This window comes from Rhamphochromis longiceps, linkage group LG16 (assembly GCF_057381845.1).
Source record: "Rhamphochromis longiceps isolate RC_006_pf linkage group LG16, R_longiceps_female_GT1.1, whole genome shotgun sequence".
Classification (NCBI taxonomy): domain Eukaryota; kingdom Metazoa; phylum Chordata; class Actinopteri; order Cichliformes; family Cichlidae; genus Rhamphochromis; species Rhamphochromis longiceps.
Window position 1 is genome coordinate 26,050,347 of NC_140572.1, and position 23,504 is coordinate 26,073,850.

Genomic DNA, 23,504 nt, shown 5'->3' on the forward strand with positions numbered 1-23,504 from the left:
GTTACAGTCGCTTTCTGCAATAACCTAAAAACATCTTAGAGTTAAGGTGTTTTGTTTTTTTGTTTTTAGCAGCAGAATTCATTCAGCACAGTAGAAGCAAATAATAATAATAATAATAATAATAATAATAATAATAATAATAATAATAATAATGGATTGGATTTTATATAGCGCTTTTCAAGGCACCCAAAGCGCTTTACAATACCACTATTCATTCACTCTCACATTCACACACTGGTGGAGGCAAGCTACAGTTGTAGCCACAGCTGCCCTGGGGCAGACTGACAGAAGCGAGGCTGCCATATCGCGCCATCGGCCCCTCTGGCCAACACCAGTAGGCAAGTAGGGTAAAGTGTCTTGCCCAAGGACACAACGACCAGGACAGAGAGCCCAGGGATCGAACGGGCGACCTTCCGGTTACAGATGCGATTCCCAACCCCCCTGAGCCACGGTACATATCAGTGCTGCTTTTTAAAACATCTTGCTGAAATTTGTGTAAAAGCTACACAAAGTGACCTTTTAGGCTGAACAGCAGTTCAATGTTAATGTGATTAATTTACTTGGCTCTTGGTTTTTTTGGAACAAGTTTGCAGGGTTCTTTCAGCTTCTCCCTTATTTGAATGTAACAGTCACCAATTGTAACTAATATGTGTATCAGATCTGGGTGAGCAGTCCCCACAATGCCACAGGATACTACACAGTTTATGGGGAGGAGGCGCTGCATGCTGACCACTTCAACACCAAGCTGAGCTTCGGGGACACTCAGACAGTCTGGGCAAGGACCGGCTACCTGGGCTTCCTGCGGCGCACTGAGCTGACCGATGCCAGCGGAGGTGAGTGACCAATGCTTAGTCTAACTTAAAGTCTGCAATCTTTCCACGGAAAGCTAATTTAAGTATTTTCTAGTATCAAAACGTAAACTGAACAGTCTGACTGTGGGTGTTTGTGTGTCTCAGAGCGTCACGACGCCCTCTATGTGGTGGGCTCTCTTGATGAGACTCTGGAGCTGAGGGGGATGAGGTATCACCCAATTGACATCGAGACCTCTGTTATCCGTTCTCACAAGAGCATAGCTGAATGGTGAGAAACCTACAACACCTTTAGTCGCTAGTTGTCAATATGACAACAGAGATTTATTTACTTGATCAATTTTAAAAATGACGAAGAAATATGAATTCTACATGACTTCTCTGTATTTACTTTCATCCACCATCCTCCTCCTCCTCTCTCCAGTGCGGTGTTCACATGGACCAACCTGCTCGTGGTGGTTGTAGAACTGGAGGGATCTGAGCAGGAGGCCCTCGACCTGGTGGCCCTGGTCACCAATGTGGTCCTGGAGGAGCACTACCTCATCGTAGGGGTGGTGGTGGTGGTAGACCCCGGCGTCATCCCCATCAACTCCAGAGGGGAGAAACAACGCATGCACCTCAGAGATGGATTCCTGGCTGACCAGCTGGATCCCATATATGTGGCTTACAACATGTGAGGAGCTAATTGTGGCAGGGTTGACCCCCACTACCCTATGTGGCTTTATGACACTACAGGAGACAGCAGGACAAGCATCTACAGGGGCTTGTAGCAGTTGCAGGCTCGATCTCTGGATGGCTTCGGTTGTGCAAAAGCGATCTGCCCGCTTTTTTTTTTTCTACTCGTGCAGGAAAAATGTGAAAGAAACATGGATGCAAAACTTGGACACAAACCTCAAGCCTGTTTCTCTCAATTTCTGGTCTCAGCAAATAACTTTTTAAAGGGCATTCTTGTGTTATTGAAGTGAGTTTTGTATGTATGACAAAACCTCATCTAAACCCAGGACACCTGAGAGCGGCAGAGCAGGTGGTTACGGTATGATACAGCGGTGTGCCATTGACATAATTTATTTTGTCAATCTCAAAAATGTTGAATGTTAACTGTGTTTGCCAAACACTTGTGCCATAGAAGAGAACTGATGCCAGTACCCAAACCCTGACTCGAATGACCTCCGACACGTTTCATGTTCAGCCTCCTGCACCATTACTGGTCCAATGCTTTTCACGGGATTTGCCGCTACACCTGTAGGAGCAGCTGCACCCTGAAATGAACCCCAGATTTTTATTCTGCAGCTCAGTACAGATCAAGTTATCGCAACAATAAAGAAGCACACAGCAGCGGCGTCCGAGGAGAAGGAGGAGCAGTTCGTGTTATTTTCTTTTTCGCTCATTTGTGCTTTAGTTTGTAGTGCCAGTAGCTTCCACATAATGCTGTGGTAACTCAGTCTCATCGTTTTCTAATTCTGAAATGTGTAACAGAGTTTTATGTGAACAAAAATGCAATATGAGTGATGTGAAAGATGAATGACTGCATACAGTAAGTGCCGATCAGTCGAAGAATAACGTGCTAAACGATAAAAGCCTTAAGTATTTTTTTCAGACGTCTGTTCCAGGCCCAGCTGGAGTTTATCAGCTGTTGGATATGGGGGGGTAAATATGCAGATGGAGGTTAGAAATAGCAAATTTCGCTCTTATCGTACCCAAAGGTTTGCATCTTTTTGGCTAAGATAAATATACTTGATCCTAACATCAGCCATTACAAACACACACTCATTCATTCCATAAATATTTTAATGTGCGTCCCTGTCAGCTGTGTCGAGTGTGTGTTTTATAGCAAAAGACTGGAAGAAGTGGGTGTGGCTTTTGTTGCAGAATGTCAGACTCATTTTGAGTGACTGAAAGTTGTTGGGTTACATTTGTCATTAAGGCAAGTGTCTAATATGCTCATAACACCCTGACCTCCCATCGTATCACGTCAACTTTCTTGCTTCTTTTTTCTATGTGCACAACCCTTCAGAAACAGGCATCAGCCTGCTGTAAGTATGTACAGATTTTGTGTAAATTATTGATTGAAGGATTAGACAACAGGAAGCAGAACACAAAGACTAAATCTGGTATATATGTGAACTTCTCCCTTACAAACAGAAGGTTATTTGCAAAGGATTTTCATGTGGAAACACTGGAAGGAGACGTGAAAAGCCTTGTAGACATTTTTATGGTATGAAACAACAGCAGGATGAGGTGAAGTACACGCCAAGCACAAACAGAACACAGTTATGCTCTGGTGACGGCGGAGATGTCACAGCCTTTACAGCAAAACGTTGTTAACATATGGAAAGATGCATTTGTCTGATATATGGTTAGTTGTCATTATTTTCATAACATGATTTCATAATGAATAAAAAAAGTTCTTTTAACTTGAAGCCTTTCTCTTCATTGGTTACTGAACGTCTGATCAGTTGTTCATAAAAAGTAAACCAGGTTTTAGGAGTGATGTTAAACAGTGAAGCACTTGTTACTGTTTCTAACAGATCTGTCCAATACATAAAGGAACCTATTATCATAGTGTTACAGTGTTGGATAAAATAAATATGGCTAAGGTTTTCCACAGTGAGTGGCTTGTCTGTTATTGATCAGATCTTTGGTCTGTGACTCTCTAGATGCATTTTCTTTTATATCACATTGACATTTAAGGGTAAATATTGTTTCTAACCATCCACATGCATGTCCAGAGACATGACCAGACTTGGAAACACTTAAAGAGGGAGAATTTGGTCTGTTTAACTAATCAGACAAAAAAGTCCCAATTACATGGGAGGAGAAATGATTAAAGACATCATTTAAGGTCCTCTTCAGATCTTTCTGCTAGCAAATATTTAAAAAAAAAAAAAAGGAAAACAAAACAAAAATTCCCCAATTGCAATGTGGATTTAAGTTTAAAGATTTTAAGTTTTTCAGAAGACAAAACTGGATACAAGTAAAAATCAGTATGCGGTAGTTATACTGTCTCTCAGCAAATAGTCATAACTTTAAAACACCAAAACTGCATATTTGCATTTACATTACAAGCATACAGTGAGTATATTGATCCAAGGCAGGTTTTTAACAAACAGTAAGAAATTCACTGAGTGACTGTTTTGATCTCAGAGAGTAGTCAACAGTGTCAACAAGACTTACAAAGAACATCTGATGTTTTCATTTTCATAACACAGAATATATCGATATCACCAATAAGCAGCTTTAAATGACAAGAATCCAAAATAAAGTAATTTAGTACTTACAATTTTCTTCAGTGTGTTTACATATACATGCACACCATAACATAATAATAAGTACTGAGTATGAGAAGTGAGACAAATAAGTAAAATAAAAGTTTTCTTTTTTCTTTCTGATGTTAAATAATATTTCAGTTTTACACTTTACATTACATTACTTTTAACATGTAGAAAAACAGTTACACTGACCAATACCTTGTTTTAAATCCTTAATTCACATATGCTTCTATTTTATTAAGGAGCTCTGATGCCTTGTTCAGTGCCAGCATTTCATTCTCTGATCTGAATTGTCCGTTCGGTATGTGGGGATATGGATGGCAGTTGGGATATTGAGTCCTTTTGGGATCCACTCCGAGTGTCTGCAGGTTTTTCACAATCTCAGGCAGATCTCTCAGTTGGAGGCTGTAGCGGGAAACTTGTGCAGCAGTGGCTGAAATTGAGCTGCTGTTGGGGCGTTGTCCATTTCTTTTATAGCATGCTGCTATGAGAGACTTTTCCACTGCTTGATGGACCTTAAACAGACACCACTCTGTGCTCCCTCCACCAGTGTCTTTGTGAGCTGCATTGAGATCGCAGCGAGCCTGTCTACACCAGCGGCTGGCCTCTTCTCTGTCTGGCCTTGGGACATTTTCATTGTGGGTCCAGAAGTTGTAGGAATGGAAACCTCTATAGCCTCTAGAGAACCTCTCTCGACTATTTCTGTGATACCTGGCCTCCTGATTCCACTGTTGATAGAAGCCTCTGAAATTTGTGTTTCTGCTTGAAAAGGTCGAGCCTGCAGCTTTGGGTTTGCTGAGCTCATCAATTCAATTCTGTAAATATTTGAATGCCTCATTGGCGAGAGACTGGCAATCCGGATTTTTGTCAGGGTGCCACCTGAGGTACAGTCTCTTGATGGCTTTGTGCCTCTCCTCCTCAGGAAGCCTCCAGATCTCTGTCAAACATTTATCAATTTCCCTTTTAGCTTCCTCAACAGAGGCTGGTAAAGAATTTGTTGATGATTCAGAAGAATGTGGCACAGCTCCTGTCAGTGGTTCCAGCTCCATGCAAGTGTTTTCTTCTGGTTTTAGCGTCTTCTTCTGTGGTTCTGGCTCCATGCATTTCCTCCTTTCTGTTTTTACCTTCTTTTCTCGTTTAAACTGAAACAGATCAACACAGCTGACTTCAATGGGCTCATCTTCTCCTACTTCTATTTTGTATCTCCATGAATATCGTCCATTGTGACCAGGCAGTTCTTCAACAATAACTGCATAAATGTACTTGTCATCAATGCTGTAACCAACATATTCCCCCTCTTCAAAGTTGTTGAGGACATTCATGTCCAAACAATCATGCCATTCTTCTGGAACCTCTGTCCCAGGGGCTGCTGGACTAAAAGAGGAACTTTCAGTTTCAGCACTGTCACGGATCTGATTTTTAGCCAGAGTTTTCCGAACATCTTGCAGATCGTCACACATGAGGAGTTGTCCCAGCACTGGAAGGTGAACCGATGCAATTCTGTTCCCTAAAAGAGCATTAATCTCTTTTGTCAGTGTCATGATGACTTCATTTATCACTTTGAGAGCCATGTCATCATTGTGCTTTAAGTAAAAGGTACACCCTTGTTGCTCTCGTTTCACAAAAACATCTGTTTCTTCATCAGTTTTGGGAAGTGGCTGTTTATTGAGCCAGAGAGCTGTTTCCAAAGTTTTGCAGCACAAAATTTGTATACTGCCAAAAGTCTTCTCACACATTTTAGTGGCATCTTCTTGTGTTATTTTGCCTTGAGAATTCTCTCTAATAAGACAAATGAATCCATATTTAAAGGCTCCTGAGGAGAGATGTTTATCAAACCATCCACTAAATTCACAGCCAGTCTCAAGTTCACAAAGCTGCATCTCTGATTCCACAACTCTTTCCTCTGTGAACTCAGACAGCATCTTTGGCTGAAACTTCTGAGGCAGCAGTTGCAACAGCTGATGATGCTTGTATTTGTCGTTGCCCAAATGACATTCACTGAGTTTCTGAAGCAGCAGGAACTTGTTCTCCAGCGCTTCTTCCAACCTTTTGGTCTCAAACACTGTGTCGTTGTAGCAGAGTGTGGATGATGGGTATAATTTACCATCTACTGCAGGAAGATACAGAGTCTCAACATTTTCAAGAAGTGTCTCATTTCCCTGAGTTCTGATTAACTTAAACAACTGCTCAACAGCTCGTTTCACAGTTCTCAGCTGGTTTGAATGTAGTTTTTGTTTATCACAGGAATCAGCGTAAACTGCTGCCAAAACATTACAATATTGCTCTGCAGTAGCTTTGTTCTTCACACCAATTTTCCGAAAGAACGGTGCATACATTGCATCTTCTGGAGTAATCTTGTACAGATATGGTCTGAAGTCCAGATCATAGGAGAGCGACAGACACACGTCATCAACCGTCACAAGTTTTGTGTCTTTTTCAACCAACACAACAGGAAGACCAGTCAGCTGGTTTCCTTCAAATCTTTTTTCTTGCAGGTAAGCGTACGAACTTCTGAACACTTTAGCTCGTGTTTTGATCAGCTGGTCAGTTTCACATGGTGACTGACAGATGTTTCTTATGTTACTGGCAACACAGTTTGGAGGTGGTTCTTCATGAGCTCCTGCATTTTTTATCATTTTCTGAAGACCTTGTGACATAAATGGTAGGTCTATAATTGGCATGGAGGTCCAAATCAAATCTTGATGCTCTGGATTTTTCTCAATCAACGAGCCTCTAATTTTCACAGTAGTTCCTTCAGCAGCAAATGGTTGGTGGTAGTTGGACAGTTCTTTTCGAATCATAACTGGAAAAATGAATTTGATGTCAGCAATGCTTTCCAGCAACCTTTCCTTGTTGTCTTTGGGATCACATGCTTTATTTAAGGCTTCCCTGAAAAGTAATGATGATTTTAGTTTCATGTCTTTGCCTCTTCTGTTAACTTTTGCTTCTGATTCCAGCTGGTGTGCAAAATGTATTATCTCGTCCGCTGACACAACATGCTTCATTCCAAGTTCTCTGACCAGCTCTTTTGCTTTTTCTGTTGTGTAGTCATCTCCTTCACACAGTTCAGACCAAAATGTCTCAGGAACAAATCTCTCGTGGGGCAACATTCGTTTGTACAGCTCAACACTCTCATCAAAGTAGTATGATGCAGGCTCCAGTCTACCTTGAGAACTGCGAATCAGTTTCACCGTCTTCAGTGAGGAGATGATAATTTTTCTTTCCTTCAACGAATAATCTAGTGACAGCAACAGTTTGAGGCTGTGAAGAATCTGTGTCTCTGTGAGTTGGTGTACAGCAGGCAGAATGAACTTCATGAAATACTGCAAATCATCCAGGACCTGAATGTTGAGTGTTTCTGACAGCATGTAGTTCTCAGAGTTGTGTTTCAGAAAAATGCTGCTGTTTGTAGGTAGGTTGAACAAATCTGGAAACATGACTGAATATTTGATTTTGACGATGAAAACCTTCTTAGGTCCATCAATCCTCACTCGTTCACCTTGTGTTGTTTCAAATATTGGTAAGGATTTAAGTTTCCTCACATACTCTTTGCTGACTTTGGACTTGGATAATCCTGATTGCAGGAACATCTGAAACTCTTTCATATCATCATTTGAAAGGTGGGAAAACTCTGAGCAATTAATGTTGTACACTTGATCCAACACTGAGCTTTCATCATCTACATCGAGAAGTTCATCTTGTAGATATGAATATATCCATCGATCCATCTCAGAGAAGAAAACATGATCAGAAGTCATAAAACCAAGTTTAAAGAGGATGCCTGATATGTCTTTGTGTTTTTCTGAGGCAAACACAACACTTGACATGTGTTTCATTGTTTGCAGGAAGTGCTTGTTGTTCAACCTTGGACACACAACAGGTAAAATATAGCAGTTGCTGAAGAGTTTCCTTACATCACTGAGTGTAAGACTGGACTCGTCATCTCTAGATGTTGGTAGTTTAATTTCACTCATTATGAACTTCCAAAGTAATTTTAGCCACTTCAATATTTTCTCATTGGGGACATGAAGACCACTGTGTGGATCAATGTCACAGTCATAAAGAAGATGCTGAATTAATGTTTTCAGATATTTCTCTGAGCAGGGCAATGTCATATTTCTGACAAGTTTTAATCTTTGAAGAAGCTCAATGTGCCAAATGTTGATCTTATAATTTGAAAATTCATCCTTGTAGTCAAAGAAAAGATTTGCATACCTCGATATCCACTTTGGTGTTTGGGAGCTGAACATTTTCAAAACATTATCTTTCGTGAGAAGAAGTGGAAGGCCTTCGAGCAAACTGGCATTGTCCTGGGTGACCTTTTCTGAGGAGAAATCTTTTAAACAAAAACTCAGGAGCTCTGAACATCTTTTCTCATCTTTGATCAAAGTAGCACTTATGGGTAAAGGCAAATCCTCATCTGTTTGGGTTGGATCATTTAGAGGTTTTGCTCGTAGGAAAGTCTGCACAGTGGAGGGACTGACCTCTTTTACTTCAACCCCAGCAGATCTGAAACTTGTCCAAATCCTCTGCATCTTTGCGGAATAAGGAACCAGCTTCATTCCAAGATCTTCCAAGATGGTCATCAGCTTGTAGTTTGTCAGGTTTGTCAGATAAGGGTCCTCAAGTGAGTCTGTTTCACTGACATTACACCAGTCAAAAGAGTATTCTTTAATTTTTTTATCTGCAATTTTCTGTGTTGAGCTCTTCATCACAGGGATTACATCAAGGCCTTTTTCTTTCAGTGATCTGTATACTGCATGTATCATTTCATGCCAGTCTGGGCAAACATCCTTGGACACAGTTGGCCAAAAACACAAGTATTCTGTACTGAAACATGAGCCAATAAATGTAAGGGAAACTTTCTTGACTGCAATGCTGCGCCTGATGTAATGCAGGAGATCTGCATAAAGCGGAGCAATGACGTTCTGTTTCAAAATCTCATTCCAGTTTGATTTCTTACTCTTCCCATCTTCTTTCCAAAGGCTTCTCCTGGCAGAATCAACCTCAAAGTTTCCATTGACATGTACTGGCAGTCCAGTTTTCCCTGGCAAAGGAAGTGAACAAAAGGCTTCTCCTTTAAAATCCATGATGAGGTATCCTTTTGTGTTCACACGTGCAGCTAATGATGCTTGGGGAAGTTTTTCTGATAGTTTTAATTCAAAGCTGTCTTTGAAGGAGCCAAACTGTTCTGCAACAATCCACTTACTTTGTCTTTTATCTGAGGTGGAAATCACAGTTTCATAGAAAGTCTTGTGCGGTGTTACTGTTTTGTCTGATTGCAGTGCATTTTGTAGATGTTTTACAAAAGCATCTTTCTCATCCCGACTTTTCTGTGGCAGAGTTTTTTCAACCTCAAAGATGGTTTTAAGTTCTTGTGAATCTTCACTGATTTCATGGACTTTGATTTTGCAGATGTTTTTCAGAAAGAGAATTAGTCCTACAGGATCTTCAGACAGGGCAGAGCACAGTTCTTTCATGTCGCGGTCAGTGACTCCTTGCTGTGATATTTTGGAGGCATTTGCATTTGTACCCATTCTCAGAGGTAATCTGAACATGGTGCCGTCTTTAAGAGAAAATTTGTCTGGAAGAAAGGATTTGTAGACATCTACGTACATTTCTTTGAAAGTGTCTGCTAGTTTATAGCCAATGCCATATCGCTGGTTATTTGAATGATTTTCAATGTATTTTTGATTGGGGTCAGAAATGCAAAGTACTTCATCTCCTGTAAGGATCGAAGGGCAGTCAGTCAGATGGTAAACAGAGTTGAATCCAACTCCGTACTTCCCTATCTTCCCTGGGGTGCTGTGCTTTCCTCCCTCTCCCAGCTGTTGAATTCCCTTAATGTCAGCATCAGAAAACACTTTGTTGTTGAACACACAAAGTGCTGGACCCTGGAGATTGTTCCATTTCTTCCCAAATGTTTTTTCTTTTCCATGTTGTCTTTTGTCCCAGATGAAGTGAATTTCTGTTGCTTCTGCATCATCAGCATTTTGGATAAGCTCTTTAAGGATATCCTTCTTTGATGGATAGGCTGAAATTATGTTTTTAATACGAACAGTCAGCTGTTCCTGCTGTTCAAAGTCAAAAGCAAATGGTGAAAGGTCATCAACTATGTGGTTTTCCAGAGTATGATGCCTTGTTGTTTTGATTCCAAGGTGGCGAGCCATAGCTCGTGGGATATTCTCGTGACATAATGTGACACCTGAAGTGAATGGCATCCACGGGCTGTCATTGTAAAACAGCTCATTAGCAGGTTGCAAAACTCCATGCTCATTGGGTATCAGACAGTCATCCGTGATTTTCAATTTGGCCTCAAAAATCCCTTTGTTTAAAATTGTGAAGACAACTGAGAGATCACTCTTTGTTAGGGGCTTGTTTCCATGTTGAGCTTTTAATTCCTGCAACACAGTTAGAAACTGAGTGATTGTGAATTGTTTTTCAACACCTATACATTTCCAGAGGTTCCTGAAGCTTGTGAAGGCAGCTGGAAGTACGTGGAGATAGGGCTTTGCTTCAAATTGCCCGTTCTCAGCTACACGATCAACATTCACAAATGTATCACCAATGAGGATGAATGGAAATGAATTTGCTTGTTGTGAAATGTAAGTGGTATTTCCAGAGTCACAGATCCACTGATCCAGACACGTATAGCACTCAAATGCTATTTTGTAAAGCATGGATCTGTCAATGGAGTGTGCTTGTTTGCTTCCTTCATGCAGCTGCTGGAGCACCACCTCTGGCTTCGGGGTGCTGTTCACGCCCAAGATCTTTAGGACTGGATCACTGTGGTGTATTTTCAAATTACTATTATTCAGCACTGGTTGTGTCATGTTAACGAGAAGGGAGCATTTGTCACTAAAAACATCAGTGGGCCTTTTAAGTGTTACATTTCCTTCCATTTTTGCATCACCAGGTGAATATGCTGGAAGAAATGCAGTTGTCCTCAGTGTTTTCCAGTGGTGAGACTCTATATCATAAATGTGATTCTTCATAAGTTCAAATAGACACTTCAAGTCGACAAATGCTTTCTTTTTGTCAATGCTCCAGGTTTTATCAATTGTGCCCGCTTTCTCTGTGATGTCTTCCAATGGGAGATGATCATTTGCCATACCAAGTTCCAACAAACGCTGAATCCTTTTTGGAGATCTGAAGTCATTTTCGGATCCATCCAGCAAGCGTCCCTCGTTTGGTTCAAAAAGACAGGCCAATTTCCCTGTAGGATTCACAAGTTTCCTGACATGTTGGAGCTGTCCACCCTTTGTGGGTATGCATGGATAGCAGAGCAGCAGATTGTCAATTTCTTTGATATGAAGGTCAATAGCATGCAGCACAAGGGTATCTCTACTCTTCGAGTCCATTGTAGTTAGGTTACCAAACACTGCTTCTCTGTAGAACTTCTCCCAGTTCCAGGTCCTGTTTTGTAAAACCTTTTCTAGGCCAGCCTGTTTGAAAGTATTTCTCAGCCAAAGTGGAAGAGGAACAACATGATTGGGTCCTTTTGCATATTTCTGACAAACTTGCACTGCAAGGTCACCAATCTTTTCATCATTTTCAATGCTCTCATGTAGAAATATGGCATTGTTCATTGAGAACCATTGTTCTCCATCACTAAAGAGCTCTGGACCAACAGAGTCATCAACAATGGTTGAGTAAAGTGCATCCACTAAAGGCTTGAAAGTTTCAGTCACTTTCTCTCTCTCAGGCCAAAAGGTGTGATAACAGTAACTCACCAGCTGCTTATCTTCTGACATTTTCTTTAGTGCCTTGAGTACAGTAACATATGCTGTCACTACTGGATCCTGAAGGAGAGCTTTGTTCCAGTCATTTTTCACTCCAGTTTCCCACAGACCTTTTCGGTTGCTTGTCACAGCAAATGTGCCATTTACATTGACAGGAAGACCTGTGTGAATGGGAAGAGGAAGGAAGCAAAAGGCCTGTCCAACAAGTTCTGTTTGTAATGTGGTGAATTTTCCAGTTTCTGGATCATTTTGCAAAGGCACAGCAATCCCTCCAATGGGCAAAGAGAAACTGGCCTGCTTGTTTTTGTGAATGGCCATTTTAAAGGACTCATCTGTCCCAAAGCAGTTGTACAGGAGCCAGAACTGAAGTTTAGTTTCATTAGACTGCTGACTGGATATTTTCACAATGCTGATTTTGCAGCAATTGATCACCTCTTTGCATTTACCATCAAGTTTCATTAGTGATTTCTCAGCATGACGTTGCTTGGACACACTGGTGTCATCAGGAATCTCCATTGCACTCACAGTGGTTTTGGACACAGAGAAGATGGTCTCCATTTCATTTTCTCTTGGTGGAGTTGATCCATTGTGTGGGATATTTTGGAGGGATAATGTAATGATGTTCTTTAAAAAAAGCAGATGGGTTTGTGAGTTTTTAGAAAAGAGATGTTGAAAATCAAGGATATTGGGTTTTTCATACACTTTTGGGTTTATTTCTGATTTGGCAGCCTCTTCTTCACTTCGGAAAGGTAGTTTGATCAGAGTGCCTGGATAGGGTTCAGGAGGACTTTTTCGGGTAAAATTACAGTCAAAAATGTTTTCATATGATCCAAACTGACCAGGAAAACAATGAAAGAGTCGCTGTTGAGAGAGATCCAGCTTGATTCCAGGATTTGTTTTGTGTTTGATATGTTTTGTGAGATGAGTAACATTTGGATCAAATATGAGAAGAGTGTTGCCACTAAGGATGGAGGGGACATCTGTCACATGATACACAGTGTTGAATCCAAGTCCAAACTTTCCAATTTTTTCTGCTTTGTTTTCCTTTGAGGCTGAGCCAACTCTGACAATATTTTTCCAATCCTCGGCTGTGAACTGCTCATTATTGAAAGCCCAAAGACAAGGTCCCTGACAAAGAGCCATGTCAGGGTCAATCAGGCTTTCGGGGGCATCTCTGTGTACTCTGAAATCCACCAAGAACTTGCAAACATCTGCCCCAGCGTCCTCTGCATTCTGGATGAGCTCTTTGAAGATGTCACTGTCTTCATTGTACTCTTTAAGAATGTTTTTTATCCTCATTGTTATTGGTTCAGATTGTCCACACTGCTCTATTCCTATCTCCTCTGGATCAAGGATGTGGGTACTGAGAAAACGAATTTCCAGCCATTCAGCCGCTGCTTTTGGGATTTCCTCATGTATGACATAAATTTCCTCTTCTCTGCAGTTTAGTTCTTTCAGTCCATTTTTGCTTACATCACAGAAAAGAGCTGTTGATCGTGGTTTAAGGGTAAATTTTCCTCCATCAGCAATGACTGGCACTGGGATGTCATCCTGAACTGTTTTCTTCTCTTTCCAGAGCCAGTTGAGAATTTCTATTGACACTTTGACCTCTGAGGAACTTGCAAATGGCGGCTGTCTTGCTTCAATTGTTTGCTGGATGGAGTACAGAATGCCCAAAATGTCTTCATTGGAAAGTACTTTTCTCAGGCCAAACCTCTGGAACAATGTTCTGTATGGCAAAAATTCACTTGGCACCTTCCCAATGTAAGAACTCAGATCTAGATTATTTGGGTATTCAAGAACCAGATCCTGGGGTGCAACAAACTGGTTCTGGGCCCATAGCCAACATGTCTCATTGCCCATCATTGTAACAAATACAGAGACATTGTCTTGCATGTGTTTGTAAATGCTGTGCAGCTGTCTTTTGAAGTCTACATCTGTGTCAGGATTAACCATTTCCAGTGCTTTTGATTTCAAGACTGAAAGGTTTTCAATCACTTTTTCAGGTGGTGGTAGGTCTTTGAGACCAAGTCTGTTGCTAACTCTGTCACTGAGCTTCCCTGTTAGTTGCATTACATGTCCAACAATGTCCTTATACACAGAATGTCTTATTTCATTTGGGCAAAACAAACAATATTTCTGAGATTTATCACTGAATTGTTTCTCACTTCCAGGTTGTTCACATGGGATCCATTTAAGCATTTTGAGGCAATGAAGCTGTCTGTGAGAAAACTTTGTCAGTAGATCATTACTTTCCAACATTTCCAACAGAACCTGAGCTCTTCTTAGGGCCTCGGTTTGTGAGTTCATGCATAGTTTGTCAGTCAGCGTGGCAGCATGTAGCAAATGTTCAGGTGAGACATCCATCTCTTTATTCAGTAATCCGATTTCTGTTAAGCTTTCCAGCATCTGCAGTGAATGAGTGTATGAAGGCGGTGGACAGAAGTCTGACTCAAAGATGACTTTAAAAGTCTGAATTCTTGGATCAAAAAAGTCAGATGCCTTTTTCAGCTGTCCATTCACCTCAATGAAGCTCAAGTCCTTACAGCTGCATTTCAGGGATTCGTTTTGTGAGAAAAGCACCTTACCATACTGTAAAACCCAAGTCATTGTTTTGTTAGTGTTGTCACTGCTGCAAGCGCCTTTCCTTATGCTGTCAACAAGAACATTGGCTGCTTCGGCGGTGTCCAAGAGATGAACTTTGAGCAGCTGTAACAGTCTGCGGTCAGTCTCAGTAGAACACTGGATTATGGAATCAGGCATAGGGAGCTCTGTTGGTACTGTTAGGCCTGAGATCAGAAGCACAGCTTGTTTTGATTGAGCTGCAACACTGAATCCTTTCATGGTTTGAAACAAAGGCAACCTCAAGAGAAAATCTTTCTCTGTTTTTGAGAGAGAATCCAGATAAGAAAGATAATCTTTTAGTTCATTGTGTGCTGTGTGAGAGGCAGATGTGAGTTCTGTGATAAGATGCTGGAAATCTAAATTCATCAGGACCTTCAAAACACTCCTTGGAGATGGGCACAGCACGTACGAGTCAAGGTCTACATGCTTGAGCCACTCATTTCCTCTCACCACTGTGCCACCAACTTTGTTCACCAGCTGAGCTATTCGGTCTGGCAAACTCAGCTGTTTACTTTTCTGAAAGATCAGAGTTGTGCTCTGCTGTAGTTTTGCGACTGATACAGTCTGACTGCCAGACAGAGGACTAACTGGTATTAGAGGTATGTCAGTGAAAGGACTTAACTCATCAAAATGACTGTTGAGAAACCTCCAGAATTCTTGGAACCAGTCTAAAGGTGGATGCTGACTGTTGTTGTTGTCCCATACAACAAGGTTCTTCCCTGTCTGTTTCCAGTCTGGTGGCAAATATCGTCTTGCATATTCAGCCACATGGGATGCATCAATGTTGGTGATCTTGAAGAAATCTGAAGAGCAGATCAAAAAGATTTGTTTTTTAAAGATAAGAATAAATGTGTGTGCTAAAATGTGTAGCTGTGTACAAATGACTCTGTATTGTTTAAAATTACTTTCACTTACTTCTTCTGGCCAGTTCTTTCAGATGTGCACTGCAGGCTGGAGTCAGATCATGTGGGATGAAGAAGGGTTTACAGAATGGCAGCAAGACTCTATAAAAAAGTGTAATGGATTATGTGGATCAAACTGTTAGGAGTTCATTCAGTATAGAAATATTCCTGAACCTTCCAAATATTCAGTTACAATCATTATGTGAATAACACATAAAAATGGCAACTTTAGTCATAATGAATATAACATTTATTTTAAATTTTGATAGATGTATGGAAACCCTACCTTGGAAATTCATGGCTGTCAATCAAAGCAGTGTCTTCCTCTCTGTATGTGAAATATCTGAAAGAGCCATCACTGAGTGGAAGGAGGTGAAGACCCTCAAGTTCTTTATATTGTTCATCCCCTAAAATGTACTCCAAAAGACTGAGTTTGTCATCTTTAGTGATGTTATCCACACCGGTCCTGTGGAGAATGGCCCTGAGGAATGCTGGAGTCACATGTTTTAGGGTAGTAGGGTTTGGGTAGGCCTCATTTATAGCCCTTGCAACACTAGCTGGTAAAGTGACAAGATTTTCTCCACATGACACTAAAGCCCTTTTAATGGCAGACAATATGTTGGTGCTTGTTGGGCCATTGCAGGGGAAAACAGCTTCTGATGGAGAGATAAACTGTCTTTCATCTTTAGCAAGAGAGAGGATGGCCACGTTCTGTCTGAATAAGTGATGAAAAACATCCAGAGTGAGAGCATGCCATTTTTCTTTGTGTTGTATCTGAGTGAGATCTGGCCACAGATTGTACACAGAGGAAACAGGGAGGATAGATTTTTGGGCAAGTTTAATGGCATCTTGAATGATCTTGATGTATGCTTGTGGAAACACCTTCTTCATCAGCATTTCATTCCACAAAGCATGTTCATCATGTCTCTGGTCTTCCTCTTGCCATTTGATGTGTCTTCTATTGTCTGTGAGGCCAAAGCATGCATTGACATAAACTGGGAGTCCTGTCTTATTGGATTCATTGTTTGGAAGGGGGAGAAAGCAGCTCAGTCTGCTCTGGCTACAGTCTCTCTTCTCACCACAGGGGAATGCCAGGTCAACTTGAGGTAAAAAGATCAACTTCTTTGTAAGCAAATCAAGATCTTCTGCAACGCCCTCTTTCATGGTACATGTTGTCAGAAGCCACTTTGTCTCTTTTTGGTCTTTTGAACTCACAGTTATAACTTTGAACCTTGTTAGACCCTCAGTGACTGACTCCTCTTCTGGCTCTAAAACATCATCTGTGGGGACTGAAGATTTCACTTCAAGTCTGGTGTTAACAGCTCCATCTTCACTAATATGTAACAAGGACACAGAGGTGACATTTTTCAAGAAGAGGAGGCTCAAATCTGCATCTGCAATGAAGCTATCAAAAAGCTCAACCACTTTATCTGAGTCATACAGATTATCAGAAATTTCTGATGCTTCATTGCGTAAAGGAAATCTAAAAATTGTCCCACTGAAGTGCTGATCCTCCATGACAACTTTTGACCATCCATGTTCACATACAAGTGAGACTATATCTCTAAATGGTTGAAACTGATCACTCATATTCAGCAGAACTTCTTGGTCTTCAGAATCATCCAAAGACCACCGAAACCCTCCATTTCTCTCTCCAAATATTTTTTCTTGGGGATCCATCATGCCAAGGTGGCCTGAACTGAATATACTTGGCACATCTATGAACAAAGTAAAAATATGTTACTGCTAACTGTTTATCTTTTCAAAAATTACTGCTCATATCTGTGATCTAACTACACATAGTTTCACCTGTTATGTGGTAAACAGAGTTGAAGCCGATTCCAAACCTTCCCACTCTGTTTGGGTCATCACGCTTTACACTCCTTCCAGCCATCTGAATTCCTTCCCAGTCTTCATCAGTGAATGCGGCATTGTTGTAGGTATAGAGAGCAGGACCTTCGTAAAAACATAACAAACTCAAGGCTTATGCTTTAGGTATCTATGTGTTAGTGACACATTCTCTGGAATCTCTATACCAACGTGCACTGAATGAGATTTTTCCAGAAAGGAAATCAGAAGACAGGAGACACTTTTCAGTTGCTATGCAAATGGATTTTATGTAGAACACTTTGAGTGTAACGGTAACTAGAGACAATATTAACAGTGACTATCCTAAATCTTCTCTCTTGATCTGCATATTATAATTAAGCTGAAAGCTCCATTGTTGAAAAATGAAGCCAGTTTTAAAAACTGCAGTGCTGTGAACAGCTGAGGTTTGCTCCAAAAGTAAAATGCTCAACAACCTTGTGCAAGTTTAAACTGTGTTAAGGGTGAGGGCTGCATGAACATACATATAAAACTATTTGGCTGTTTAATTAAGTGAGTACATTTGGTTTTCACTAGTCAACATTCATTATCATAGTGAATTACAGTGCCAGTAGCTTGTTAACAAGTAGTTTTTACTTTGCAAGGCTCTGCCTTTCAGACAAACATGGAATTAAGTGAGTGTGGGAATTTGTTAGGAAGCAGGAGCTATATTATTTAATGATGCTGTAAATGCACATAGGTTATTCATGTTTTCTTATATGACCAATGCCTTTAAGTGAAGCACATTAACAGTGATAACGTTGGTCTCTGAAAGCACAAATATCCAAGAAAGCACAGAAAATATAGACTAAGAAAATGTAATCTGTCCTGTTATGCACCACCTGAGACATGAAAGAATATAAGCAACCTAAGACCCACTATTACTACTATTAAAAAATTATACAATAGAAAATAAATAAATAAAATGAGAAAATTTTTGTACTTGTTTTTCCAATCAGTTGTTGTTGGAAATCTAGTTTTTCCAGGGCCTTGGACAGCTTGAATAAACAATGATGGTGACAGCCAAAATTCCAAAGCTGAGGATTCAGAACTGCAGTCCCACCATGTGACATCACATATTTTATGTAGTCTACAATCAGAATCCAGTTTTATAGGGCTTTCTAAAAACAGCCACCTAGGAAATGTTTGATAATGTGGAAAAATATGGGGAAAAACATCCACACACTATACTTTGGGAGAAATTACACACTGAAACAAACAGAACCTGCTACTTTTAGCTGCTCCTTTAGTCACAAGGGATTGCCACAGTGAGTAGCTCCACTTTTCGACGTGACCCCCAAAGGAAGCAGAATGTTAAATAAAAACAAACCAAAAAGTTCCCAGCAAACCCGGACAGACATTCTTAACTGGAGATGTATTGGCTCTATTTATTACTTTTAAATGTAAATAAATAATAGTTTTTGTGAAATATATTTCTTTTATTCAGTGAATACCTTGGTATGTCTCCAGTTCTTCAGTCCAAAGGCTTTCAGTCCCATAGCTTCGCTCGTCATGGATGAAAAACACTTCTGTGGCTCGAGCATCATCTGCATTTTGAATCAGCTCCTGTTGACAAATAAAAACAACCTTGAGCAGAAAATGGCAGTACAACGCTGCCACTGACACAGTTCTGCACAGAAAGCTGGTAGATCTTTCTCACAGCAAGTATGTCTACAGAGGAAAAACAAAAAAGGGTCCATTTCAGTCTAACTCAGACTCACTGGACACTGTAGTCCAAAGTGTCCAATCAGAGTATATGATGTAGTCATTCTTGTTCTTTAGCATACAATGGCAAAAATGTTTTAAGCTTCAAAAATGGTCAATAATTGTGTCAATTTAACTCTGTGGTAAAACTGATGAATTGTACTGCATTATATTTTTAATATTTTGTCTGATAAAATGCCAGCTCAGTATGGTCGGTTGCAAAAAAGCAAAAATTTGCAGGCTCTTATCATTTGCAAGCAGCACAAAATCTGGGAGATTTCTGTGAATTACAACCATATTTTAGTTACACCTCCACCAACATCCATGTTTCCATTTTGCCAATTAAATAGAGCTTTTTCTAATCTGAGCTGATGGTCTAAGGACAGAGTCAGTACATATTATGAAGCTCATTGTTTTATATTTTGGATTTGTCACAATGTTATGTAGAAATAAATTACACTTTCATTAAATGTAGAAATAATTGTTGTTCTTGTTCTTCTGTGTTCACACAATTAATTTCTAGGTTCACTTTCAAATGTTTTTAATGGGTGAAAGGTCCATACTGCAGGCAGGCGAGTTCAGCAGCTGGACTCTTCTACTGTGAAAACATGCTGTTGTACTAGATGCAGTACGGAGTTTAGGATTATCTTTCTAAAATATTCAAGGCCTGCCCTGCAAAAGAAATTACCTCATTGAGAACATTTTGCTCTAAAACCTGTGTATACCTTTCAGCATTGATGGTGCCTTTAGATATGCAAGCTGCGAATTCCATAGGCACTAATGCACCCCCATACCATCAGACATGCATAGTGATGATAATATGCCATATGGGCCCTCTTCTATTCACTCTGGCAGATGATCCATCCATCCATCCATCCATCCATCCTTCCTTCCTTCCTTCCTTCCTTCCTTCCTTCCTTCCTTCCTTCCTTCCTTCCTTCCTTCCTTCCTCCCGGTGGGACATGCCCAGGACACCTCACCCATGAGGCGCCCAGGAGGCATCCTTGTCAAATGTCTGAACCACCTCAACTGGCACCTTTCAATGTGGAGGAGCAGCAGCTCTACTCTGAGCCCCTCCCAGACGGCTGAACCTCTCACCCTATCTCTTAGGAAGAGGCCAGCCACACTTCAGAGGAAGCTTGTATCCGCGATCTTGGATCACTACCCACAGTTCATGACCATAGGTGAGGGTAGAGACGTAGATCAACCGGTAAATTGAGAGCTTTGCTTTTACACTCAGCTCTCTCTTCACCATGATGGACTGGTACAGCATCCGCATCACTGCATCCGCAGCACCAATCCGTCTGTCGATCTCCAGCTCCCTTCTCCCGTCGCTCGTGAACAAGACCCCGAGATACTTAAACTCCTCCACTTGGGGCAGGAACTCGTCCCTGTCCTGACCTGGGAGCGGGCACTCTACCCTGTTCTGGCTGAGAACCATGACCTCAGATTTGGAGGTGCTGATTCTCATTCCCACTGCTTCACACTTAGCTGCGAGCTGGACGCCATCACTCGAAGAAGCCAACTGAACCATATCAAAAACCACAGCAAAAAGCAGAGATGAGATTCTGAGACCACCTCTGTCACCTTCTGAGACAAAGCCTTCCGCCACTTGGCTGGGCCTAGAACTTCGGTCCGTAAAAATTATGAACAGAATCGGTGACAAAGGGCAGCCCTGGCAGCCCATCACCCTCCGGGAGCAACTCCGGCTTATTGCCGGCTATGCGGAACAAGCTCTTGCAATAGTTGTATACCCGTCTATGTTTGTAAAAAATAAATACAATTTTGAGTTTTTTGTCTAGACTACAGAATAGGTTTTCACTTTTCTTCAGTCCATTTTAAACAAGCTTTAGCTCTGAGAAGATTGTGGCCTTTCTGAATCGTATTGACATATGGCTTTTTCTTTGCAAGCTACAGCTTTAACCCACATTTGTGGATGGCACTGTGACCTGTGTTCACAAACAGTGATTTGTGGAAGTGTTCTGGAGCTAATGCAGTGGTTTGCATGAGAGAATCATGCCTGTTTTGCAGAACTGCCTGAGGCCTTGAAAATCCTGTGTGGCTGTGGTACTGACTTTTGGCCTTATCTCTTGCACACAGAGATTTCTCCAGATTCTCTGAATCTATATACAGTAGATGATGAAATAATCAAAATCTGCACAATTTTGCATTGAGGAATATTATTCTGACACTATGTCTACAACTTGTAGACATGTTTTTTTCTTTACAGATTGGTGAACCTCTGCCCCTTCACTTGTCTCTGTCCAATCATGTTACTGACTTTTTACCAGTTAACCTCATTAAATGTTGCCCCGTCCCAACTTATTCAACCATGTTGATTTCACCAAATCCAAAATGAGACAATTTTTTTCATGAAATAATAAAATGTCTCAGTTTAAATTTTTACTGTTTTCAGTTGTTCCATTGTGAATCATTTTTATGTTCGTGAGAACTGCAAAATGTAGTAAATCTCATAAACCCGTCGCTTTCTATTGTCATTTACATTTTATTATTGTTATTATTTGCACAGCATCCCAATATTACCTAAAGTAACTGTTGTGTGTTTTTGTTACATCATTACACCAACCTTCAAAATTTGTCCACCATCTGGACATCGCCGTAGAATATCTTTCAGATAGTCAATGATGGGTGGTGCTGTGGCCCCGAAGGAAGTCCTAAACAAAGTAAAAGCATTAAACACAAAGAAACTAGAGTCTGAAGGCAAATTAAAACCATGTTGGTCCTGCTGATGCAATGTTAGTAAGGATAAGGTTGAGAGCTAAGTTAGCAAAGCACATGCACGTATTTGACTATTTGACTGATATTGTTAGAGATGAGGTTCTTTACTTTAAATTAAATAGAATCATCTTTATGAAATTAGACAAAAATTAATATTTAATTAAAAAGAGACACTAAAGTCGAGTATAAAAATAATTTTGGCCATCTGGTTTCAAAATGTTTACTTCATGTATAGATTCCACACATTTGCTTTAATGCTGAAAACATATTTATTCCCTAATTTATTTTGACCACAGGAAACTGACTAGTAGTTAGTAATGATATCAATAAAGAATCTGATCTTTAAGCAGAATCAAAAATGGCATTAGTGCCCAAATCCTATTAATATAATGTCTACTCAGCATGTAGGAGAACAGTTACTGCCTCCTACTGTTTACAGTATATTAAAAAGAAAGCAATTCACCGGACTTTCTTCTTTGCCTTTGGATTCACCATGCCAGAACGGGTTCCTGTAAGAAATTCAGAAAATTGTGACATGTGTTACAGCAGTGCAAACTTACTGTCACACTTTTAGTTTTAAGGTTTTATATATCTGGATGTAATAAAAAAACACACATGAACTAAGGGGCTTAATGGGTTTTAAAAATAGGTCAATAAAACATCAGATGAACATCTAAACGTGACATATTACACCGTGTCATTATTTATTTAACAAAAATGAAATCAAAATACAGAAGCAGTGCAAAAAAACTCAAATAAACACACACTGCTTCTGCAGTACTTACTGTAGTAGGTAGCACCCATGAGCTGGAAGGTGATTAATGACATTAATAGCAAAACATTCAGGACAGCAGCAGCTCTTCCCCACCAAAGTGGAGAAGTTTGGCCACAAGGCACAGAGCTACAAACGCAGCATTGTTGTAGAATGTGGATTAGGATGATTGATTTCTGTTTCAAGTATTGCATGCTTTTGTTTACTTATTCTTTTTAATGTGTGATGTAAACCACACCCATGTGGGAAAGGAGACTGTACTCCTCTGGATCAGATGACTGAGATAATTGTGTGATGATAGCAAAGGTTTAACAATTTAGAAACACATGCAAACCTTTTGCTTAGTTTACAAATTAGGTTTATAGTGCTCTCTTTAAACCAAAGAAAATATAAATGTGAAACAAATCTTTGAACTATGAGTCATTCAAGGTTTTATTTCTTGTTTTGTTCTGATCATTTTGCTGAGTAACAGTGTATTGCACAAGGAAACGATCAATAATTCAAGTGTTTAAGTAACTTAGCCTGAATCTAGATGATCTTATGATTTAGCTACTTCACCCACCTCTCAAACAGACTAAACAGCTACAGTACCAGGGCTGTGGTTGATGATGCACACTGAAATTGTCCTTGTGAGCCATCTTTGTTCACTTTGTTGCTTCCAAAGCATTTGTACTTTGGAATTAAACAACAACAAAGCAGCAAATATAATTAAACACAGATCTAAATGAGATCATCTGTATATAATTTGACAAAAGTGTAAAAAATATATTTTTTAAAAAGTTAGTAAATTAACAAATAAAGATTTTCTCTATTCTGTGATCACAGTGTTTAAAATAGCAAAATCATTTTTGTGTGTATTTCTGTTTTTAAGATTTTCGTTATTACTTAGCTAGTAACCTACCTATATACGCCAATAAAACAAATAAATACAATCACAGTACCTCAGTCATGCCAGTGCAGGGTCCTATCAGTGCCAGGGAAAGTAGTGATGCTGCATCAGGCTGCTGTATATAAAGGCTGCTGATGTCCAATCACAGCAACGAACGCCTGTCTTCTTTTTCTCCTCCGAGTTCCGT

General features: G+C 40.2%; 2 protein-coding genes across 3 annotated transcripts in view; one reads left to right on the plus strand and one right to left on the minus strand.

Moving 5' to 3' along the window:
- Nucleotides 1-3,237, plus strand: part of dip2a (DIP2 acetate--CoA ligase A) — an 88,951-nt gene extending 85,714 nt beyond the window's left edge. For both annotated transcript variants that reach the window (XM_085385543.1, XM_085385544.1), the window contains exons 36-38: nucleotides 659-833; nucleotides 957-1,080; nucleotides 1,234-3,237. In XM_085385543.1, coding sequence (XP_085241669.1) covers nucleotides 659-833; nucleotides 957-1,080; nucleotides 1,234-1,486 — 552 coding nt within the window. In that variant the 3' untranslated portion in view covers nucleotides 1,487-3,237. The remainder of the gene's footprint in view (nucleotides 1-658; nucleotides 834-956; nucleotides 1,081-1,233) is intronic.
- A 1,053-nt stretch (nucleotides 3,238-4,290) lies between these two features.
- LOC146651253 (sacsin-like) lies at nucleotides 4,291-22,151 on the minus strand. The gene is given in 7 exon segments (XM_085383836.1): nucleotides 4,291-15,248; nucleotides 15,361-15,449; nucleotides 15,634-17,065; nucleotides 17,157-17,303; nucleotides 18,668-18,779; nucleotides 21,505-21,592; nucleotides 22,120-22,151. Coding segments are annotated over 7 exon segments (12,858 nt in total).
- Nucleotides 22,152-23,504: the final 1,353 nt, after the last annotated feature.